The sequence below is a fragment of the Biomphalaria glabrata genome, chromosome 12 (genome assembly GCF_947242115.1).
Source record: "Biomphalaria glabrata chromosome 12, xgBioGlab47.1, whole genome shotgun sequence".
NCBI classification, from domain to species: domain Eukaryota; kingdom Metazoa; phylum Mollusca; class Gastropoda; family Planorbidae; genus Biomphalaria; species Biomphalaria glabrata.
The window spans coordinates 14,842,056-14,864,778 of NC_074722.1; the positions used below are offsets into that span (position 1 = coordinate 14,842,056).

Consider the following 22,723-nt stretch of genomic DNA (forward strand, 5'->3'; position numbering starts at 1 on the left):
CTGGGGACATAGACATTGGAACATTGGAGCAATCTTTTGTTGGCTCAACTACACCCGTGGGCATCAGAGGCGGAACTAAAAAACTAAAGTAAAGTTTCCCTTTCAGACCTTTCGAACTATGGGGCAAATGATGTTAAGGTCATCTGTTTCTGTGGCCAACGGTTAACGAACAGGGTGTTATGTTGCCAGCACACGGTCCAACCGCCTTAACTTTCCCCAACTAAAATCAGGTACCCTTTAGAATTGAGTGGACTCAGGGGCGCTCTAAAAATTCAAAATCCCAGTCTTCACCGAGATTCAAACCCAGGACCCCAGGTTCGGAAGCCGAGCGCTTAACAAATAAGCCATCGCGACACCAAAGGCGAAACGAGGATCATATTACTTTCACCAATGGAAAAACACAACACAGACAGTAAGCTGCATGTTTCACATGTGTTTAAAAATGAATGATTAATCTATGACATACTGAGAATATGTGATGAATGGCTGGATAATATAAACCGTTTTGTTACGTTTCAAGGGGCCTCAAGTTCGAGTCCCGATTCGAGCTGAGCTTTACAGGTGAGTTTCAGTCAGACACTATTTCTAGAAGACCACTAAGTTGTTACCTGAAAATGTTTGAAAGCAGCCCATCCGTCCAGTCTCTGCTAACTGGGTCAAGGACGCCATAAAGCTCGATGACCGGTCTTTCTTTGGGGTTGATAATGTACACTTTGGTAGGAGTTCCAAGTCTTGAGATTACAGACAATAATGAAAGGGTAGTATTTTGACACGTTGAATTTCTAGATCTCATACTTCTATTTTGTCTCTAGTATTATACTGTTAATAGTATTATCATTGATTCTAATACTATATGCGAAGATGACTGTCAAATAATATTCATGGTTGATAGGACCTGATTGTGGGCAGTGCAAAAGTTCCGCCACCCTGGGGTTCACCTTTAACGGAATTGATTAATTAATTACAATATCAAATTTGCATGCTAAGGAAAATAAAATCGCACGTGCAATTATTCTAATGGGTTATTTCCCTAGCAAATAGGTGGTTCGCCTTGGTCTGTTGCAGTCCATCTTTGGACTCATTCGCCATGGCCGGCGACATTACAATCATTTTCTACTGCTTATGTTTTCTACAAACCCGTTGACTAAAGAGATGTGAACAGAGCTGACCTGGTCTGTGCATGGACCAACGCATTGAGGACCACTGACTTGCCTCCTCCAGTCGGCCCCACCAACATCGTACAGTGTCGGGTCATCATGGTCTCGTAGAGCTGTACAATTTTATCAACCTGGTCAATGGACAGAAATAGTCTTTCTTCCGATTGAAACTCTTTTTACATGTAAAACAGAACAAGATTGTACAGATTCGGTTACATCTAATTAGTTTGAGATGGATTTCGTTTCTTGTTTCTTGTAATTTAAAAATGAATAGCAAGCTTCTTTTGAGTCAAAAATAACTGAACATCTTTAAAAGAGACACTAGAATGGGCAAGCCAGAATATCGGGCTGAGTGGGAAAAACCGCTTTGCTAAGTTGTGTTTGCTGAGCAACCAAAGGCAGCACAGACGCTACCCCACAGCAGCCCACAGACCCACAGCCCACAGGTCCACAGCCCCACAAAAATTATTCGACCAGAGCGCACAGAGCATGCTGTAGCACTGAAAGATGTAACCATTTAAATTGTAAAATTGAACTCAACACATTTAATGAGAACAAGTTGCTATGATCAAAGAAAATTTAGTTTGTTAGTCAAAAAACACGTAAAACATTTTATTCCATCTGTCCCATTACTGTAGAAAACAAAAACAGCAACAAGGAAGCCTTTTGTATTTTCGCATTTAATAATTTAATAATAATCTCACTTATCAGGAATCTGTCCAAACCTGAAAATGACCAGTACAACAGAGACTGGTAAATATGTACATTGTTAACTTTATGACTGACCTGAACTGGGATCACGATGAACCCATTTTCAGCCAAGGACTGCTCTACAGCGTCATTAAAGTCCGGATACCGTACCCTCGGACAGTTGAGTCCCGGGAACAGATCAGAGATCAGACCGAGGAAGAGCGGGACATCTTCAAAAACGAACTTTGGTAAGTTCATGTCTCTCAGCGCCCTCATGAGGACAACATCCTACAGGGTCAAGGTCATGGCAAGCATGTTACAAGTACACCAATAGTGTAACAAGGGGTGGCGATTTTGATGTAGGGGATGGCTATGATGTAGTGAGTGATGAAAAAGATGTTACGAGTGATGGCAATGATGTTACAAGGGATGGCAATGATGTCACGAGCAATGATAATGATTTCACAAATGATGACAATGATGTCACGCGTGTTGAAAACAAAAATGTTTGTTTTACATGTTTCGTATGTTCCTTCAGAGTTGAAGATAGTTTACTTCCTAGTCCAAACCTCCCGCAGGACGACGAGGGATGGGAGCGGGCAGGATTTGAACCCTCGACCATCGATAAATTCGAACGACAGTCCAGCGCGCAAACCGCACGACCAGGCAGCCATCCAACGTCATGTTATGACAGTGATGTTACGTCTGATGACAACGGTGTCATGCGTGATGACAATGATGCCACGAGCTAAGGGCAATGGTGTTGATAGTGACCACGATGATGTTGCGAGCGATGACAAGGATGTCACCAAGTCACCATTGATGACAGTGATGCTGATTGCGATAGATGTTGTGAGTGATGACTATGGTGCTACGAGGGATGTGAATGATGTTGACAACAATGTAGCTAATGATGGACCATAACTATGCACACATTGATTACGCTTATTCCAATGTTACAAACACGATGACAGTTACTAGTAACAGCTAAACGTTTGCTAACGAGAACCTTAATTTTACAAATGATAACTTTAAATGTTGCTATAAAAATATTTACACCTGACGCTAACAATGTTACGAAAGATAAGAATCCAGTTCGGCAATACTTTAAAAACGTTTCTGATGGGCATGTCATCCTATCCCTACATCACAATTCTAGTGACAATGATCTAATCAGCGTTTACTTCTTTATTCTAGTGACAATGATCTAATCAGCGTTTACTTCTTTATTCTAGTGACAATGATCTAATCAGCGTTTACTTCTTTATTCTAGTGACAATGATCTAATCAGCGTTTACTTCTTTATTTCATTGGAAAGGAGCCGCACTGACCTCGTCCAGCTCCTGAGCATTTCTCTTAAGTTCCCCGGCCATGACCAGGACAGATTTCAAAGCCCTGAGGCCGAAGTCGTAGTGAAACTGTTTGGACAGCTGCTCCCTAGACAGTTTGTACAAGACGGTCATTTTCTTGGCCAATATCTGGTCAGTGGAATAGAACGATGAAGTAGAAACAGGAAACATTCAACATTAAGTAAAACATAAACATGCTTTTGAGTGATAAGACCCGAAGATATCAAGATACAAAGTCAAATTGAACCTTACTATGTCTGATACATTGTTGAAATGTTAAGTTACTGTAAACCTAATTCTAGAAATGGAAGTCATTATAAGGCAATTTAAAAGTCTAAACCAAAAGTAACACGTTTGACATTTAAAATACAACTTTTTAAGAATGTGTCTCGGAGGGTCTTGTAGTTTCCTTCCGCAACCGCCCTCACAAGCAATTCTATATTTAGGGCCAACACATAGCCCGAGGTTAGTTCCGAAAACAAAGAGTTACATTGAATTTAATCTCCCCCTAACTATACAACAGAAAGATATAAATACACATTTAAGTAGCTTCAGCAGTGCTATTAATTAAACCAATGAAATATTAATAGAGGTAGAGGCTCTAATAGGTAGAAATAAAATATCAACTGTACTACTTACTTTGGCCAACAGAAAACCTTCTGAAAACAACATGATCTCACAAATCTGTTGGAGGTCAGGTACGATGACCACTACTGGCCGGAACAGTGCTTTCACAGATTCTGGGAGCTCCGTTCGTCCGGCGTATCCGGGGTTCATGGTAATAAATATACCAACCCTGTGGTCCAGTGGTATCTCAGCACCCTCAAACTGACCGACAGGATAGCGACATTTGGTTAATTAGTAGTTAAAATTGTGTCAAATGTTATCGGTTTAAAATTTAAAGCTCCCATTTTAAACTCTGATTTTCTAAAGAAAAAAGAATATAATAATCTGAATCTAATGTTAATCGTTGTATATTTTATATATAATGTGTCGAAGAAATTAACTTAGAAAAAGTATCTAAATTGAGGACTATAGGATTTGTCCGATTTCATCAATGTGCTATATTTCTACTAATGTATATATATATATATACTAGACATATTTTACCCGCGACCCGCGGGTCTTTATTTGCGCATTACTGTCGATATAGTCACTGAGAGTGTTTTGTAAACAATTAAACGAAATAATAATGTAATAAGTAAAGCGAATGTGTCAATGTAAAAATAGTGTGAATGAAGCTATCAAATCAAAATAGCTAATAGGCTTAATTAAATCCATTTTTTTTTCAAATTAAAACATTTGCTTGTAGGCCTACATATATTTGATTAAAATTTGAGATGAATAGACTAAATTTTGTATGTTCATGTGTATAAAGTATAAAGTAGATCTTGAGGTAGACGTAGATCTAAATCTACACTAATCTAGAGTTCTGTGCTGCGCATGCGTGAACTTTTTTTCATGAATGAATATAGGCCTATCTCAACACGGCTACGCAGCTTTAGCGAACAGCGAACGAATGTATTAAAAATGCTTTAGAAAAACAAATTTGAATGTTAATTTGATTAAAATATCAAATGAATGGACAATAATTAGTATGTTTATGTGTTAAAGCATAAAACTATCTTTGCGAAAAGAAGTTTTATCATCTTAGAGTTCAATAAGAGTTTTAGACCTAGACCTAAGAATAGACTCAGTAGAGAGATGTGTTAATGTGTAGCCATTTGGTAATGTCTAATGAAAGAATGTTCGCCAGGAAATCTGTAGATATCAGGAACTAATTTATGTAAAAAATGCTTTTGAATAATCTAGTGGATTGGATTTATATGTATGTTAAACTTAGCTAATGATCCTTTCACGTTATTTCTCTTTCGCTACGAAAATAAAATTAGGTTTGCGAAAACGGGTTTACCCGAAGTCGATACATTCTTATCTATTAAAAACGAAAAGAGCGATAGCTTTGTTAAATGAATGGGATTATAAAGTGAACAATTAAACGAAATTATATTTAGTACGCGATTCATGAATGAATATACATCTAGGCCTATCTCAACTCGGCTTCGCAGCTTTCGTAAACGAATGTAGCTTTAGAAAACCAAATTTGAATGTTTATTTGATCAAAATATGAAATGAATGGACTTTAATTAATATGTTAATGTATTAAAGTATAAAACTATCTGTGCGAAGAGAAGTTCTATCATCTTAGAGTCTTAGAGTTGAATTGAGTTTTAGATCTAGGGATGGGATTATAAAGTAAACAATTAAACGAATTAATATTTAGTACGCGATTCATTACGGAATTGTCTAATGAAAGAATGTTCGTCAGGAAATCTGTAGTCACAGATATCAGGAACTAATTTATGTAAAAAATGCTTTTGAAACACAAAATTGAAGGTTAATTTTATTATATAATGAAATCAATGGATCTTCTTTTGTATTTTCATGTGTCAAAGTAAAAAACTACCTGCGCAAAGTGTATTTCTTAAAATTAGATCTAGGTCTAAATCCTTTCTATCTTTTCTCATGTCAACATTGTAGACATGGCCTAGATCCATAAAATACTATAGCTGTAATAGAGTCGGACAACTTTATTTTTTTTGAGGGTCTTACATTTGTTTTAGGGCTACAATACATTCACTAAGGTCTAAGTTGGTACCCAAGGAACATTCCTGCCTAGTTTTATCAAGATTGGTCAAGCGGTTTTGATGTCTATAAGTAACATACATACATACATACCCCTCACATTCTACTTTATAATATAGATATATATATATATATATGTCACACGTAATTTTTTTTATAAATAAAAAAAAAATTAAAGTTACGAAAGAATATACTTATATACTTGCATTTCTATCAATGAAATGATCAATGCCGCTAAAAGAGACCCAACCAGGCGGTGAATCTAGTAAATCTAATTCTATGAAAGTAAGCTCTAATAAAAACAGTATTAATACATTTTAAGACCATTAACCCTATTGCGTTATTTTAATTTCTAATCATTAAAGAACTCTGGGAAACAATTTTTTTTTAATTTGAACACTAATAATCAAGATTTAGTTAAGTTTTAGACAGCATATATATATATATTGATAGGTATGTGATCTTTGATTTAGTCTCAACTAGAACCGTAGTGAATCGCTGAAATTAATTGAGAAAGAATTATGTTTTTATCTAAAATATTTTTTTTAACAGTGTCAAACATTCACCTAGCGGATTTACCCAGTTCAGAGCCTAAAAAAGGAGCATCCTTTCTTGGAAAACAATTTAACAGAGAAAGTAGTGTTTATGTGACGTTTTCACTTGCAGTGTTTTACATTGGGATTTACAGCTTAACGTTGAGTCTTCAATTTAATAATAGCTATGAAAATGCATATAAAATATAAGGAAAAACGAATTTTTTAAAAACTTTATGGCGCAAGAGAAGATAAACGGGTAAAAACATAGCCCATTGAAACATGTAAACTAAAAACACTGTACTTCAGAGGACAGGCAATACTTAAACTGTGTACTGATAGACAACGATTATATCTGGATGTGGCAAACTATGTAGGTCGCAGCTAGGTCTGGTATCCACGTGAAATACTTTACTCATTAATATTAAACTCAAAGAATAGTCTTGTTATTATTATGGATTAAAATTGTACGACTATGGCCTAATTACTTATCTAATAATGTGCTCAAATGCTATCAATCATTTTTTAAATAAAGACTTCGATCTGACTTCTACATGACTTTTAATGACTTAAACAACGTTACAATCTTGTACTACCTGAAAGTGGGTCAGCTTCATCACCAGGGCCTGTTTGATCAGCTGTAGCTGCGTGGAGATGACAGACAAGACAGAGATGTCGATTCTGTTAAACTCGTCCATACAGCCCCAGGCACCGCACTGACATAAGCCGGACAGGATTTTCCCAAACGCCTGGGAAAAAATACAATAATGGAATTTGACTTTCTTAAATTAAGTAGGCCTACCTCTGCTTATAGATGCAATTTTAGCCATTCCAGGTTAATACGTCTAGGTATATTCAAATGTTAAATCTGATGACCTAATATCCATATGCTTGCTGGAGATAATTACTTAGCTAAAGAAATAACATAATTCCTCTTGACGAAACAAAACATTTTAACCTGAAGTAGAAATCGATGAAAGATTGAACACACACTTGTCTGGGTAAGGTGAGAGTGAATATAGTACTTCTTTGTTTAAAGGTTGGTATGTAAGAGTTGTATCGCTTTGTTTATATCCCCAACACTCTACTGGATAAAGACATTATCAACAGGATAGCCAAGGCAATGGCCACCATGTCACGATTGCAGAAAAGAGTCTGAACAACATATTGCTGACTAGCAGTACTAAAGCCCCAGTCTACCGGACCTGTGTGTCGAGCACCTTGCTGTACGGAAGTGAAACATGTGATGTGAAACATGGTCAACCTACTCATGGCAGGAAAAAAAGCTGAAAGTCTTCCATCTCCGATGCCTAAAAATAAGGTGGCAAGATAAGATAACCAATGAGGAAGTGCTACAAAGAGCAGGGTGCCAGGACATCCGATCTGTTATCAGCAGCAGACGCCTTGGCTGGCTTGGCCACGTTCGTAGAATACCAGTAGGTCGACTTCCACAGGACATCCTGTATGGCGATCTAATAGAAGGCAGGAGAGCCGCCCACTTTTACGTTATACGGATATATGCAAACGCGACATGAAGCTCTTCAAAATTGACACTGGCAACTGGGACAGATCCACATGGAGAGAGAGCATAAAGGAAGGGTCTCGGATTGCAGATGTCATACAAAACAGAAGCAGAAAGAAGGGTGAAAATGCAACGGCGCCTGGGGATTATATATGCCCAACCTGCGATCGCAGCTGTGTATCAAGGATTGGCCTCTTCAGTCACACAAGAAATTGCAAAGGGAAAAGATCGTCTCTCGAGACGTAAAATGCCACAGATATCCCCAGGTCTGAATGTAAACAGTATACACGTGACGGTTCTGAATGTGTTAGTTTTTGACTTAAATGAACTCAGTGATTCAGGCAGCTACTTTTGGAGATTAGTGGACAGAACACGGATATGAGATAGTGTATTTGAGTTTTAACGTGTCTTAATGATTGTGCTGCTCATTCATGGGTATTTTCAGTGATAACAATTTGTAGTGCCACTCCACGCACCCACAAGTGAGTAAGTATCTACACAAGACGAAGCCAGGCTGCAATATTACAATCAAAAGGACGTTACATTATGTCAGCTACAGCTACAGCTACAGCTAGAGTGATCCAAGTTATAGTTTTTTTTAAAGTGCACCATGAGCCAAGTCAAAGGAGCCTGACACAACACTCTATACCAAGCAGTAATACACGTCATACTCCAAACTCAACACTAAATTCAGAGTAATGAAACTGCATGAAGGTTGAAGCTTCACTGAACCAACGAATTTTTTCGTTTCCTATCTAAAGCGTTCTTAAAACCGAAAGTTCAAGAATACTCTTTTCCGGAAACGAATTATCCACCTTTAATTAAATTATTCTTCTGTGTAGAAACTGGACGCTACTAGAATGTAAACAAACTTCCTGTTTACGCTTTCCTGGCAACCTAGACGCCAGATATACATCACACGAATATTCATTCTAATAGTAAGTACAAAGAGCATTGTTAACAAAGATATATAAAATTACAAGCAACCTCCCTCTTATAAAAAACTAGGAAAAGTAACCTGTACAAAAAACACACAAAAACAAACAAACAAACAAAAAATCAATTCATATTTAATGTTCAAATAAACCGACAGCTAAACATTCAATTCTTTTTTTTGGATGAGCAATAGAAGCCAATAGACAAATGGACAGTACGGAGACATTGGCGTTATAAGCGTGAAGCACTATGAACTTACCTAACAAGCCATGTTACTATGTGTTACATTTTAGCTTGAAAACAGCCTACTAAAACTCGAGATAGCACAGAGAACATAACTCTATGATATGCATGCCACCAATCTTTATAAACGTTAACTCTATGACACCTACCGCTAGTTCCTTACCTTATAACTTTCAAAATAAAAGTTAACTCTACGACACCTACCGCTCCTTACCTTATAATCCATTCCCTCGCCACAGTTGGTCACTACACATAGTAGCCCCAACGCTTTGGCCAGATCTTTGGTAGTCTCCGTCTTCCCCGTCCCGGCGGGACCAGCGGGGGCGCCTCCCAGGTTCATGGACAAAGCCTGGGTGAGTGTGAGGTAGATCCGGTCCGTCAGGGGCGTGATGACCAGGCGCCCGTTGAGGCCCATGTACTCGTAGCCGTACAGGAAGGAGCCCGTGCACTGCCGGATGTACAGCTCGTCCGGCTCCCGGACCCAGTAGAAGCGAAGCTGGGACTCCCACTCAAACTCTTTCTCATCCATAATACTGTAGGCACGAGAGGGTTAACAGTGTTATAAGATTGTTAACAGAGCACACAGTGAGCATGAAAGGGTTAACAGTGTTATAAGATTGTTAATATCAGAGCAAACTGTGGGCTGGAGAGAGTTAAACATATGATTACTCTTACTATAAACAGGGTGATAAAAAAGAACGCACCAAAATCATCATGCATTTATTCATTTCGAAAGCATTTAAATAACTGAATGAGTGATCCTTTTAGGCATGACTTATCCTTTTAGACAGGAGTTATCCTTATTTAACTGGTTGTCTATTTCCAGTTATCAGTTTCATTGTCTTTATAGAAATGACGTTTTGTGTGCTTGAGTTGACGAAAACAAATGCCATTGTCACTGTGTGAAATTTTTTTCGTGTGGGTTTAAGTTAAAGATAAACATTTTGTTCCACCGTAGCCAGTAAATATCAATGACATGAAAGATCGAATAACAGCTGCCATCAGCACAGTGGAAGTGGACATCCTGAAACGTATTTGGGAGGAATTTTCATATGGCTTGATGGCCGCCGGTTTTGGTCACATTGAGTAAAACATGAAATAAAACTTGGCGTTCTATAAAACACTTGTGTCCAGCAAGGTATCAGTTTTTTAAATTTATTTTTCAATTTTAGCGCATTAGTATGGCGCATTCATTTTAATTATCCTGTTCTTGCGGTACAATAAGGTCAACAAGTGATATCAAAAATTAAGCGACTAGGCAGCCATCCAGCTTAAGGGGTTCTATTCAAGGAATGTATCATCCTCATCGCAATGTACTGTGTTGAAGAAAGAAGTATGTAAAGAGTCTCAATAATAAAATCAGCACTCAGGTTGAGTGCTAAACAAAAGTCATGGCCACATATTGAGTTCTTGCTCAATGTTTCATCTATGATAAAGAAACCAGTGGTATAACTGCTAATTCAAGTACAGGAAAGACAACACAAGATGTGAAAGATGTATTTAATGAACTCTTTTGTTCGTCCATGAAAATTATCACCAAATCTGTGTGACCAACATAAAAACAAAATAACAACAAATAAACAACGCAAGACATAACTATGTGCATGATGAATAACGAAGACATGGAATCTACTAGAAACACTTCGGTACAAAGCTTATCAAGAGAAGTAAAGATAATATGTTGAGACAAAGGTAACATTTAGGCAGTGAAGACCAATAGCTCGTCGCCATGTCACATCGTCACGTCAGACCTGTGACTTGGCAACGAGCTATTGGTCGAAACTGCCCTAGAACTGAGACGTCACAGGTTGTGTTAAGATCTTTATAACGATTGGTCTCAATCCGGGTCACAAAATAAGGTTTAGAATTAAGTTGGTCTCGCATGGCCACGGAGGGTTACGTGATTATGCGTTATTCCCAGAACCGGGCCACATTCCTCAGTTCTGCTTTCATATGTTAATGCAGTCACCCATTTCTTTCAGCGCTAAAGATTCAAAGTTCGTTTAAGGTTGCATTTGTTTAAATTTCTCTCTCTCTCTCTCTCTCTTCCTTTGATGGGTTAACAATGATGAGATTTTTATTGCATTTTCAATCACTCAAAGCCAATACTATAGCACAATAAGTGCACTTTTTAAATCCTCTTTTGTCACTTGTGATTTTCTTTTTGTCTTGATTTAGATTTACTAATTCTCCTATATGTGTAGCTTTAAGTCATAGTGATCTAAAAGACTGACCTATCTCTGACGAAACCATCCACTATGTCCCTAGCGTGGACATCTACGATTAAAGCTGTGTTGTATTTCTTGCGGTCATTCTTTGGCAGTGGGGAGCGGATCTGTGCAGAACAAGACAACAAAAGTGTTTTCAGACGAAATCATTAACAAATCTCTTGCATAATTACCTCGTTTCTTTCAGATGTCATTCCGATATTGTTTAGATATCACTTTGTATACATACAATTGATATTAGTCGGACATTTTAAAGAAGTTACAATAACTGCCCACGTGCATTGCTTGAGGACAACATTATTACCTTCACTACGAGCTGGTCAATCTGCGAGTGCATCTTCGAGGCGAAGTCCTTAAGTGCCGTCTTCAGCCCAGTCCGAATCTTCCGGAAGACGTCCTCCACTTCCCAGGTCCACCACACCTGGCTGGCTGCCAGACACACCATCCCTTGATAGTCCAACATCCAGTCGGCTCTGGGGTGGGGAGACAACAGATCCACAAATCTTCATTTACTAAGTGAAGCAATAAAAACTTTTAATTATATACTAGATCTATTACATACTCGATCTATTAAATACACGATCTATTACATACTCGATCTATTAAATACTCGATCTATTACATATTCGATCTATTAAATACTCGATCCATTACATACTATTTTTTCTTGTTTTGAGTAGGATCCAACATTTGTTTAAAAGTAACGTATGTGTAACGTCTGTGTAATTTAGTGTTTTTGCAGCAGCTTGCTTTGTAGAGAAAAAAAAATCATTTCGCTTTGTGCGATTTAAAGATAATAACCAGCAAAAAGTCATATTTCTTTACTATTACGCAAGCGTATAAATTATTCCTATACCAGGGACGGCCTTAGATAAATGGAGGCCCTAGACGAAGTGAATTTGGTGACCCTAAATGAAATATAAAAATAAACAAAATAAAAACAAAAAATAATACTTCCGCTATTTCTCGAAAACCTGGTCAGTCTAGTGTACTCCAGCAATTACATTGGATACACGTTTAGTTATTTCTTATCTTTAAAAAAAATCGTTGTGAGTCCTGTAGGAGGCCCCCACCAATCGGAGGTCTTAGGCTGGTCTAGTTTGCCTATGCGCAAGGCTAGCCCTGCAGATTCGAATCTAATTATTATTGATATAACTGCCATAAAACAAACCTCACTTGCCCATTATGATTTTTTTTTCAAACCTCCACCACTATGACTTTTTTATTTGAAGCCGCCCACAATATGACTGTTCCTGGGTAGGTGTATTTGTTAACTGTACCTGGATTTCTTGTAGCTGTAGTAGAAGATGGCCTCTTTGGTAATCAGACGGTTGGTGCGCCTCATCTCCAGCAGCACCGAAGTCATCCAGACCTCCACTCTATCGCTGGTGCTGATGTGTGCCCTAAAGTCCATGACTTCTTTCTCAGCGGAGATCATGGCTGACACGACCAGCTCCTTCGGGTTGATGGGACTCTTGATAAATCTCAAGGAAGCGATGTTGTCATACATCTGTGGGACAAGCAAACAAGTGGTGAGTACAACAGTCAAGTTCTGGATCAGAGATGTGACTGAGTGGTTTATGTGATTATGCTGTAGTTGTGACTTGGTCCTAGCTGTGACTGAGTGGTTTATATGACTATGCTGTAGTTGTGACTGGGTCCTAGCTGTGACTAAGTGGGTTATGTGACTATGCTGTAGTTGTGACTGGGTCACAACTGTGACTGAGTGGGTTATGTGACTAGGCTGTAGTTGTGACTGGGTCCTAGCTGTGATTGAGGGTTTATGTGACGAGGCTGTAGTTGTGATTGGATCATAGCTGTGACTGAGTGGTTTATGTGAGTAAGCTGTAGTTGTGGCTGGGTCGTAGTTGTGACTTAGTTGTAGCAGTGACTGGATCCTAGCTGTGACTTAGCTGCAGCAGTGATTGGGTCGTAGCTGCCACTTAATCGTAGCAGTGATTGGGTCGTAACTGTGACTGGGTCCTAGCTGAGACTTAGCTGTGGCTGTGACGGAGTGGTAAATGTGACTAAGCCGTAGTTGTGACTCAGTTGTAGCTGTTACTGGGTCGTAGCTACAAACGAGAACGAATCGTAGTAAGGCTTAATAATAGGTAAAAACAATATGTAGCTGTGACACTGGCTGAGACCAATGTTTATAGTAGTGAATGTGTCTCTTCATACGACAAATGTGTCTGTAAGTGGCACTGACTTAGCTCTTGTGACGGACCAAACATATGTGTCTATTGCTATAACTGTAGATTTATCTGTGTCTATACACGTGAACGTATCCGTGAAGGTAACAAAGTGTTTGTTTCTATAGCTATAGCATTGCCCCAAGTTTCGTTATAAGCAAGTCCAGTGCAGTAACATTTTTGATAGCCATTTATGTGTGTAGTTGTGTCTTTACTCTGTATGTGTGTGTGTGTGTGTGTATTCTGTTATTGAATCTTTACCTGTGTATGTGTATTTACTTTGCTTCAACTTTCTCAACAGAAATCAGTTTGCAAATGTCAATGTGAATTTAATGTCGATTTTGTCAATAGCCATGACTTTAGCTCTAATTGTGAAGTATCTGTAACCATGACTAGGCCTATTTCTTAAGCTGTCACTTAGGTTACCTTAATTATGTGTTCCTGCACACACTCCGGGTCAGATGACCCAAGGATACTGAGAAGTTCGTCGTCTGAGATAAAGAAAAACCTGGAAAGAAATGAGTTTGACTTTAGTACCCGGCAGTAGGCCTATATACTTATACCTATGTTATACAGCATTGCTATTCCGTCTAGTTTGGTTTCAGAATAAGTAGAATCTACATAGCAGTTCGTTCACACTCTCTAGAATTTTTATTGCATTTGTTTTGTTCTGTTATTAATGTTACTATACAAAATACTGACTTACAACTTAGTCATTTACTGATTGTTTTAAATAGAAGACAAATTGTGGTCTATTGTTGGTCTAAAGCATGTTCAATTTAACGATTGTCCAAAATAATAGGCTAGAAAGTTATATTTCTTTTAGATAGTTTCATATCAACCTCAATCGTTAGTGATGCTACAGTAAATAGAATGCAGAGCTTTTTAAATAATTTAAACATACATACTGCCGGACAAGTAAAAACAAAGGAAGATTGGGCCACGTGGCCTTCTTCAGCTACAAACAACAACAAAGAAAAGACGAACAATTAAAACAAAGTAGGACTACATTTAACGTATTAAACATTTGCATAAATATGTTTGTTATTTTGGGTTTTACATGTGACGTTTGACATACACATGTCTAAAGGCTCTGAGCATATGAGACATTTATTTGTTACTCATAGAGCAGTGGCATCTAACAGACGTGTCCACATGTGACGTCATGTTATTGGTAAGCTACATGCTTGAATTCACCAATACTAGAAAAAAAGTGATTGGCTAAAAAGAATTGCTAGTGGTACCTGGGGAAGGCGTTCCTCTTGGAGTCAAGGTAATCGTTCAGAGACTTCTGACATTTCTCCAGGCCCAATGACAGGGCCACTAGCTCATCATAACGTCCCTCTACGTGCGTGGCATGCTTGATGTTTGGGTTCTCATTGGTGCCCTCCATGATCTATAAGATACAAAGAACGAGATCTAAACATTGGACAAGCAAAGTTCTGGAGGAATGAGGTCTACTGAGTTTGTTCAATACACAACTAGATTGACCAATGGACACGCGTAGGATGTAATCATCTTCTAATTTTAAGTAACGTCTGCATTTTATAAGATACCAAAGAAGTTCTATGTAGCTAAAAGAGGTTCTGTTTACTTTTTTAAACTGTCTGTCGATCTTGTCAAAGAACTTGGCTTGCTCGGGTAGCTGTTTACTGATGTCACCGCCACCAAATATACCTTCAAGATACATCCACTTTCTCTGTACCTGGAGCCATACCTGTATATATATATATAATGTTTATGTTAAACAATAAGAAATACAATATAGCACATAATACATATCAAGAAAACTATTTCAAGAAAATATATCACAAAATGTGATAAATTGATTAATTTGATTTTGATTTTTTTGGAGAATGTTGAAAGTATATGTTATTTGTGATTTTACAGTGTTTCTTTTATCGGTAATATATTATTTTTTTGTTATTATAGTCTCTTCGTAAATACTGTAATCTAGTACAGTTCTATTTAAGAATCAAAGCATCAATGAAGAAAAAATATTTTCTAAAATTTTACAGTAGTTTTATGGAAGCTTCCACTTTGGAAAGTTGCATCCCTTTTTCAAAATGAATGGCCCATTATTATGAATTGAAGGGGTCTTGGTAGACTTAAGACATAGTGAAGTGAAACTTTCATGTCAAAACTAAAGTAACTTCATACATTCTGTCTCTTGAAACCACTTAAGTAACTAATTGCTCCAATAACTTCAGACTTTCTGTCTCATTAGACCAACAAGCCAAGACTAAAGTAACTAATTACTTCAATAATTTCAAATGTACTGACTCACGAGATCAACATGCTAAGACTAAATGTCCATCCGAGTGGCGCTGCAGAAAATGGACGGAGGGCAGCAGTCTGTTTCAGCACATCCATTCATTCAGACCTCTCTTCAGCTTTTTCCTCTCCATGCCCGAACTCTAAGTTGTTGTAGAACGAAATTTCCGGCCCCTCTGTTCTCTGACATTCCTTCGAGGTGAGCTGCCCTACGTAGTCTGTTCTTTTTTATTTCCTTCACTGTAGGTGAGTCTTCATATCATTGGTTTATCTCCTGATTAGCGCGGGTCCTCCATCAAGTTTAATCTTATATAGCACCATCGATTGTTTCTACGTATTTTCCGTCCAGAGCAGATTATCAGATGTCTTAGTCAGTGTCCAGGTCTGACTTGCATACATGGCTACTGGTCTTATTAGGATTTACTTTGTTTTTCTTAACCTTGTTTGGCTCTGAAGTAAGTGGTTTGTGCTACAGAACGCGTTGTTCACTCCTGCTATTCATTACTTTATTTCTAACCTGTCAAAACTAAAGTAACTACTCATGTTATATATTTCATGTTAGACTAAGGTAACTACTTACTTTAATTACTTCATGTCAGACTAAGGTAACTACTTACTTTTACTTCATGTCAGACTAAAGTACTTACGTCAATGACTTCCGACATTTTGGACAGAGCTTTCTCCCAGGACTGCACTTGATGTAAGAACGGCCCAATGAACCTGGACGCGGACATGCTCTGGAGGTTGACGCTGCAGTCGTCCAGGTTCTGCAAAATTTCATCGATGGGGCCAAGGACGTTTGCCTTCCTGTTGCCCTTGATGAAGGGCATGACAATGAACTTGGCTTTCTTCCACATTTCCTCCACGTCATTGATGCCCTGGTGAGTATATAGTCTCGTATATAATATTGCTTAGCATCCATTTTGACCTTCTGATCTATAGGGCAGATGATGTACAGATAATCTGTTTCTATAGCCGACGGTGAATGAGGGTATCATGTGGTCAGCACAATGACCAATAGCCTTTACTTTCCCCAACTGATGTTAGGTACCCATTAGAGTTAAATACCGAAATTCAAAATCCCAGTCTTCACCGAGATTCGAAACCAAGACTGCTCGGAACGGAGGCCAAACACTTAACCATTCAGCCACCACGAGCCCTAGCATAGTTACAAGAAACAAGTCAAATGACTACATCGACAGTGATAAAATTGACAATTTTTATTTTTAAAAAAAGCCATATAGCTAAATAGCCAAATAGCTTGAACTCCAAATAGTCAAATAGTCACATAGCCAAATAGCTATATATTTTGTTAGTCAAAAAGAGTTCAGTATTGGTAGCTCATGAAGTTCCCGCCAGACTCCTTTCATAAGTAGTTGATGAGTAATGTCTAATAAGCTACTAATAAGCCCATTCAATCGACGTGGCTAAGCTCTTGCAAATAGAACTGGTTAACCAATACACTATTATGGTGCAGGTTTAGTCCCTAAACCCTGTGAAGCTAACAACTGTAAAGTGTAATAGTCTCTCTAATACAATGTCGGTATTCACCTTTACTGCAGTCATGTAAAAACCCTAAATGTATACAGTAATTATATAAGCACATACAACGGATTATGCAAAAGTCTTTACCATATTGTAAAGAAACAAGTCCTTTTAAGTATAAACTACCTTTTATTGTGCAGCATTCAAACAGAACATATTTACAAGGCGAACATTATCTACAGATAACCAACTCCACTAGATGACTTCCTCTCTTCTTGTTTACACACTCGTCACTTCCCGCAAGTCCCCTAACTCTCCAATACCCAACACTTGACCGTGTGTCACGGTTGACCACACACAGTAACCGTGTCACAACACATATACTGTAAATTATCATTTGTACGGTGTATGTAAGCCCACTTAGGATGATTTTCTTCTTAAATACCCCCCTTTTAAAAGACTTGGGAAAGCCCTTTGATACCGGATCTAAAGCCTACTGCTTCATTTACTCAGCAGCCCGTGCACTCATACACAGACAGAGAGAGAGAGAGAGAGCATTCTGTGTTGACTCACCTTCTCTATACTCATTTCTTTAATTGCTGCTACAACAATCTCTGTGATGAGCGTGGAGAACCTGTACAGTTTCATGCTGAAAATGCCCGCCAAGGTGAAGGTCTTTGGATTCATGTCGAAGTATTGGTCAGTCTTAGTCATTAGTTCTTTCCAGTGCCGCTCTCTCAGAGCTTCGGACTTCAGGTCCACAATCAAAGGAAGGGACTCCCTGGAAATAGTTATTCACTTGGAAAGCATATCTTGTATACAGTTGTACGTTTTAAAAAAGATAATTCATTCATTAATTAAAATAGTGATGCCAAAATTATTGTCAGTGGACCACTCAATTAGTCTCAGTTATTTAGTAGCTTGGTAATATAGTTAATTGCTTCCACAAACATGATGTTGTCAAACATACTTCTTGCGGTCATATCCGACTTGTTTTCCGTCCTTTGAAACTTGTGTCCATATCTCCCGGGCATGCTACCCTGCCTCATAGTGGCGTCCGGGTGGAAACGATCGTAGGAGGAAACGATTAGGCTAAAGGGTAGCAAAACAAGACTCCCGTGGGGGTGCCTAAGGGGGTGCGAGAGCATCCTCATTGCACTGTGCGGAGTTGTAAAAACATTTCCCACAACCTTGTCACAATCCAGGCGCTGTTCCTCAAGGGGCCATTACATAATAAATGGCGTGTCCCGCACGGTTAGACTGGTATAGAAAAGAAAAATGGCGGGGGTCTTAGTAGATCTATACGCGGCCTCTTGCCTCCAGTCTGACCCACCCGCCAGACAAAACAGTGTACACTGTTTTCATACAGGCCAGTGAAGGGAGCTCTTGTTTACTTTGGCTGGCCTAGAGTTCCAAGAGCTGAAGGCTCAACTCTTCCTGACAGTTGAAGAAGAAGAAGAAGAAGTGTCTATATCGCATAATGAAGCCGTAGAAAAGATAATAGACTCCACTAGTTTCTCGCTGAGAGGCGAACATATATAAGGTCCAATGGTCGAAAGGTTGGACATCAATAAGTTAAAACATTATGCAAGGTCTAGCATACCATTTTTTTTTAGTAAAGTTAAAAGCAGATAAAGAAAAGATTAGCGAACAGTTACATATAGTGATAATGTATAAATCTCATAAAATGTTGTCCGTATTCTGAAAGTTAATGTGTGTTATGTGCTTTAATTTGTTTCGAATTGGTTTACATGGTCCTCAATATTTGGCGACAATGGAGAGTTATAAGGTTTAAGAAATGAACATGTCTAAATACTGACCTCACTGATGGTATAGACCAGACAATGTTAGTGTCGTCTTAAATAAATGAGACATTTCATGACTGATTGAAACCGTTCATGACTGATTTAAACTGTTTCATGACTTACTTAAACTGTTTCATGACCTGATCCAGTGATATAGCTGGGGGCAGCGTTCTCACAGACTTTGGCAACTTTCTTAGGTTCTTAATGAAGTCATCAATGCCTTTACTGAGTAATTCAATGTCAAGGTCGACCCAAAGAGTCTCAGACCATTTGTTTTTCACAGACTATAAACACATTAAAGAAAAACGCTACAAGAACAAAGCAAACCTGCACACGTAAAGCACAACGATTCTTTCAATTATGTAATAGTTACAGTCTAGTTACATAACAACAAATATGCTTAGCATAATATACTGGTCATACACATAATATTAATCAGGCTTGTCGTCAAGTCATAGTCAGAATGAACATACATTCATCCCTGGTATACAAACTTTGAATCCATTCATATATCACATGCTTACGTATATCACGTCTGTACGCGTATCAATAGTGTACGCATATCATGTGTGTATGCATATCACTTGTGTAAGCATATAACTTGTGTACGCATATCACGTGTGTACATATATCAATAAAGTACGCATATCAAGTGTGTACGCATATCACGTGTGCACCATAATCACGTGTGTATACATCATATCACAGTGTTTCACGTGGATATATTTGTCATAATGATAATGGCAATGTCTTCGATTGCGTACATTAAGGATGAGTACAGTGATTCACGTGTCTAGGCTAGCTCTTTCGCGACCTGCATATTTCAACACACCTAAGGCTGACAAAACCGTTGTCATCGGGGGTTTATTTAAGTTTACTTACGTCTTATGCGCTTTTTTAACTCTATTCTTTGCAGACATTTTAATAACATTTCACTGACATTTTACTGACATTTCACTAATTGTTCACTAACTTTTCTTATGACATCGTGAGACTTACATCCAGATCTCGGTACAGGGCGTACACCTGCTGTAAGCCGGCTATTTGTTTCTTGACGTCCAGCAGTCGCTCATGTAAAGTGATGGGCAGTTCAAACAGTTTCTCAGCCTTGGACAGCTCCAGCCTCTTCTCTTCCAGCTCGTCTGCCTCGTGGGCAAACTTCTGCATCAGCGAATCTCCTGAAAGAGTTGACATGACAGAATGTATGCAACCTGGGTCAACTTAGAAGATCTATGGCACGACATAGAGTTTGTCTCAAATATCAAGATTCGACACTGGTCTAATTGGGCGAGGTGGCTGAGTGCTAAAGCGCTTGACTTCCGAACCGATGGGATTCAGATCCCGCTGGAGACTGGAATTTCGAACTTCGGGATTTATAGGAAGTCCATCCCGGGTACTTAACGCCGAGTCCAGCCCGAGTAATTGACTTACGTTGGGGAATTAAAGTCGGTTGGTCATTGTGCTAGCCACATGACACCATAGTTAACGGTAGGCCATAAAATCAGATGAGCTTTACATCTACTGACTAAACAGATCGCAAGGTCTGAAAGGGGCGACCTAACACTGGAGAAGAAAGGTCATTTTTCCCTATTTTTATTGCAGGCCTTCAAGCATAAAAATTACACCAGCTAATGTAACTTAACAGCAACACAGCTACACGTAATGTTCGACAGAGCATAGACAATACATTACATTCAATATCAAGGTTAAAATCTAAAACAAGCCAAAAATACTGAAAAATAATGATCTAATACAGGCCAAATACTGACCAAATACTGACCTAATTGCAAATTTTCTCCCACAGATCCTGGTCCTTGTTCCATGAATCTGTTGTAGAACTTCTCGCACTCCTCCTTGAAGTTACTAACATGATGCTCTGTAATCTGTTACCATGGGAACATGCAGGCGTCAGTGACAACGTGAACAAATCCATTATGATCTAGAACAGTGTGTCCCAAACGTTTTCCTTAACGGAAAACTCCGCACATTGACTAATTAGCGGAACACTTTGTGCTTATTTTAATTACTTCGTGGCCTACTAGTTAATTATTACAGTAGTTTGTGGAACACCTATTCAGGCCTGGTGGAACTTTAGGGTTCCGAGGAATACAGTTTGGAAAAACACTGATCTAGAACAGCGGTTCTCAACCTTTTATGCTCAGCGACCCCTTTTTACAATCCCCCACTCTGCCGCGACCCCCCTCCCCGCACACACACATACAGCAATAGAACAGTAGTCAATAACAATCCATATTTTGGATCGTCTTAGGCGACCCCTGGCAAATCGTAAATCGACTCCCAAAGGTGTCTCGACCCACAGGTTGAGAACCCCTGATCTAGAAGAAAATAAAGATGTATCCAAACATATAGATCTACCAGAACATGAAGATCTACCATGACATAAAGATCGATAAAATCTAACAGAACATAAACTAAAAATAAAGATGTATCTGGGCTTAAAGATCTACGAGAACATAAAGATCTGTCAGAACATAAAGATCTGTCAGAACATAAAGATCTGTCAGAACATAAAGATCTGTCAGAACATAAAGATCTGTCAGAACATAAAGATCTGTCAGAAAATAAAGATCTGTCAGAACATAAAGATCTGTCAGAACATAAAGATCTGTCAGAACATTAAGATCTGTCAGAACATAGAGATCTGTCAGAACATTAAGACGTACCAGAAAATAATGAGCTTCTGAAAAGATTTCGCTTTTGCAAGACAAAAAATCCCCTGTACGTACATTTTCTTGTAAAGGATTGACTCCACACAAGATTTAATTTCTAAAACATTTGATGTTTGTAATGATGCATACCATTTTAAATTTGGCTTTTACCACGACCAAACGGCAGTCTCTGTTTTTGGCTTTTAGTAACACCGACTCGTAAAAAACTGGCACATCCGCTTGGAGTTGCAGCTCTTCTTCTGGTACCTAAAATTAGAAACATTTAGACAGCATCTGAAAATGGAGTTTTATACGTATTTCTTTGTCTGTCTCTCTCTCTCTGTCTGTGTCTCTCTCACTGTCTGTGTGTCTCTCTCTGTCTGTCTCTCTCACTGTCTGTGTCTCTCTCACTGTCTGTGTCTTTCTCAATGGCTGTCTCTCTGTCACTGTTTGTGTTTCTCTCACTGTCTGTGTGTCTCTTTCTGTCTGTCTCTCTCACTGTCTGTGTCTCTCTCACTGTCTGTGTCTCTCTCACTGGCTGTCGCCCTCTCACTCTATGTGTCTCTCTCACTGTTTGTGTCTCTCTCACTGTCTGTGTCTCTCTCACTGTCTTTGTCTCTCTCACTGTCTGTGTCTCTCTCACTGGCTGTCGCCCTCTCACTCTATGTGTCTCTCTCACTGTCTGTGTCTCTCTCACTGTCTGTGTCTCTCTCACTGTCTGTGTCTCTCTCACTGGATGTCGCCCTCTCACTCTATGTGTCTCTCTCACTGTTTGTGTCTCTCTCACTGTCTGTGTCTCTCTCACTGTCTGTGTCTCTCTCAATGTCTGTGTCTCTCTCACTGTCTGTGTCTCTCTCAATGGCTGTGTCTCTCTCACTGTCTGTGTCTCTCTCACTGTCTGTGTCTCTCTCACTGTCTGTGTCTCTCTCACTGTCTGTGTCTCTCTCACTGTCTGTGTCTCTCTCACTGTCTGTGTCTCTCTCACTGTCTGTGTCTC

At 38.8% G+C, this 22,723-nt stretch overlaps 1 protein-coding gene across 6 annotated transcripts in view; it reads right to left on the reverse strand.

Moving 5' to 3' along the window:
- Positions 1 to 22,723, reverse strand: part of LOC106059156 (dynein axonemal heavy chain 10-like) — a 190,307-nt gene that overhangs the window by 98,791 nt on the left and 68,793 nt on the right. For all 6 annotated transcript variants that reach the window (XM_056006410.1, XM_056006409.1, XM_056006408.1 and 3 more), the window contains 19 exons: positions 21,877 to 21,993; positions 20,838 to 20,940; positions 20,057 to 20,235; positions 19,181 to 19,341; positions 17,826 to 18,033; positions 16,415 to 16,645; positions 15,088 to 15,210; positions 14,738 to 14,889; positions 13,920 to 14,001; positions 12,582 to 12,811; positions 11,606 to 11,774; positions 11,308 to 11,408; positions 9,288 to 9,606; positions 6,969 to 7,121; positions 3,836 to 4,024; positions 3,179 to 3,325; positions 1,944 to 2,135; positions 1,170 to 1,288; positions 609 to 731 (listed from right to left, as the gene is read on the reverse strand). In XM_056006410.1, the coding sequence (XP_055862385.1) occupies positions 609 to 731; positions 1,170 to 1,288; positions 1,944 to 2,135; positions 3,179 to 3,325; positions 3,836 to 4,024; positions 6,969 to 7,121; positions 9,288 to 9,606; positions 11,308 to 11,408; positions 11,606 to 11,774; positions 12,582 to 12,811; positions 13,920 to 14,001; positions 14,738 to 14,889; positions 15,088 to 15,210; positions 16,415 to 16,645; positions 17,826 to 18,033; positions 19,181 to 19,341; positions 20,057 to 20,235; positions 20,838 to 20,940; positions 21,877 to 21,993 (3,098 nt within the window). The remainder of the gene's footprint in view (positions 1 to 608; positions 732 to 1,169; positions 1,289 to 1,943; positions 2,136 to 3,178; positions 3,326 to 3,835; positions 4,025 to 6,968; positions 7,122 to 9,287; positions 9,607 to 11,307; positions 11,409 to 11,605; positions 11,775 to 12,581; positions 12,812 to 13,919; positions 14,002 to 14,737; positions 14,890 to 15,087; positions 15,211 to 16,414; positions 16,646 to 17,825; positions 18,034 to 19,180; positions 19,342 to 20,056; positions 20,236 to 20,837; positions 20,941 to 21,876; positions 21,994 to 22,723) is intronic.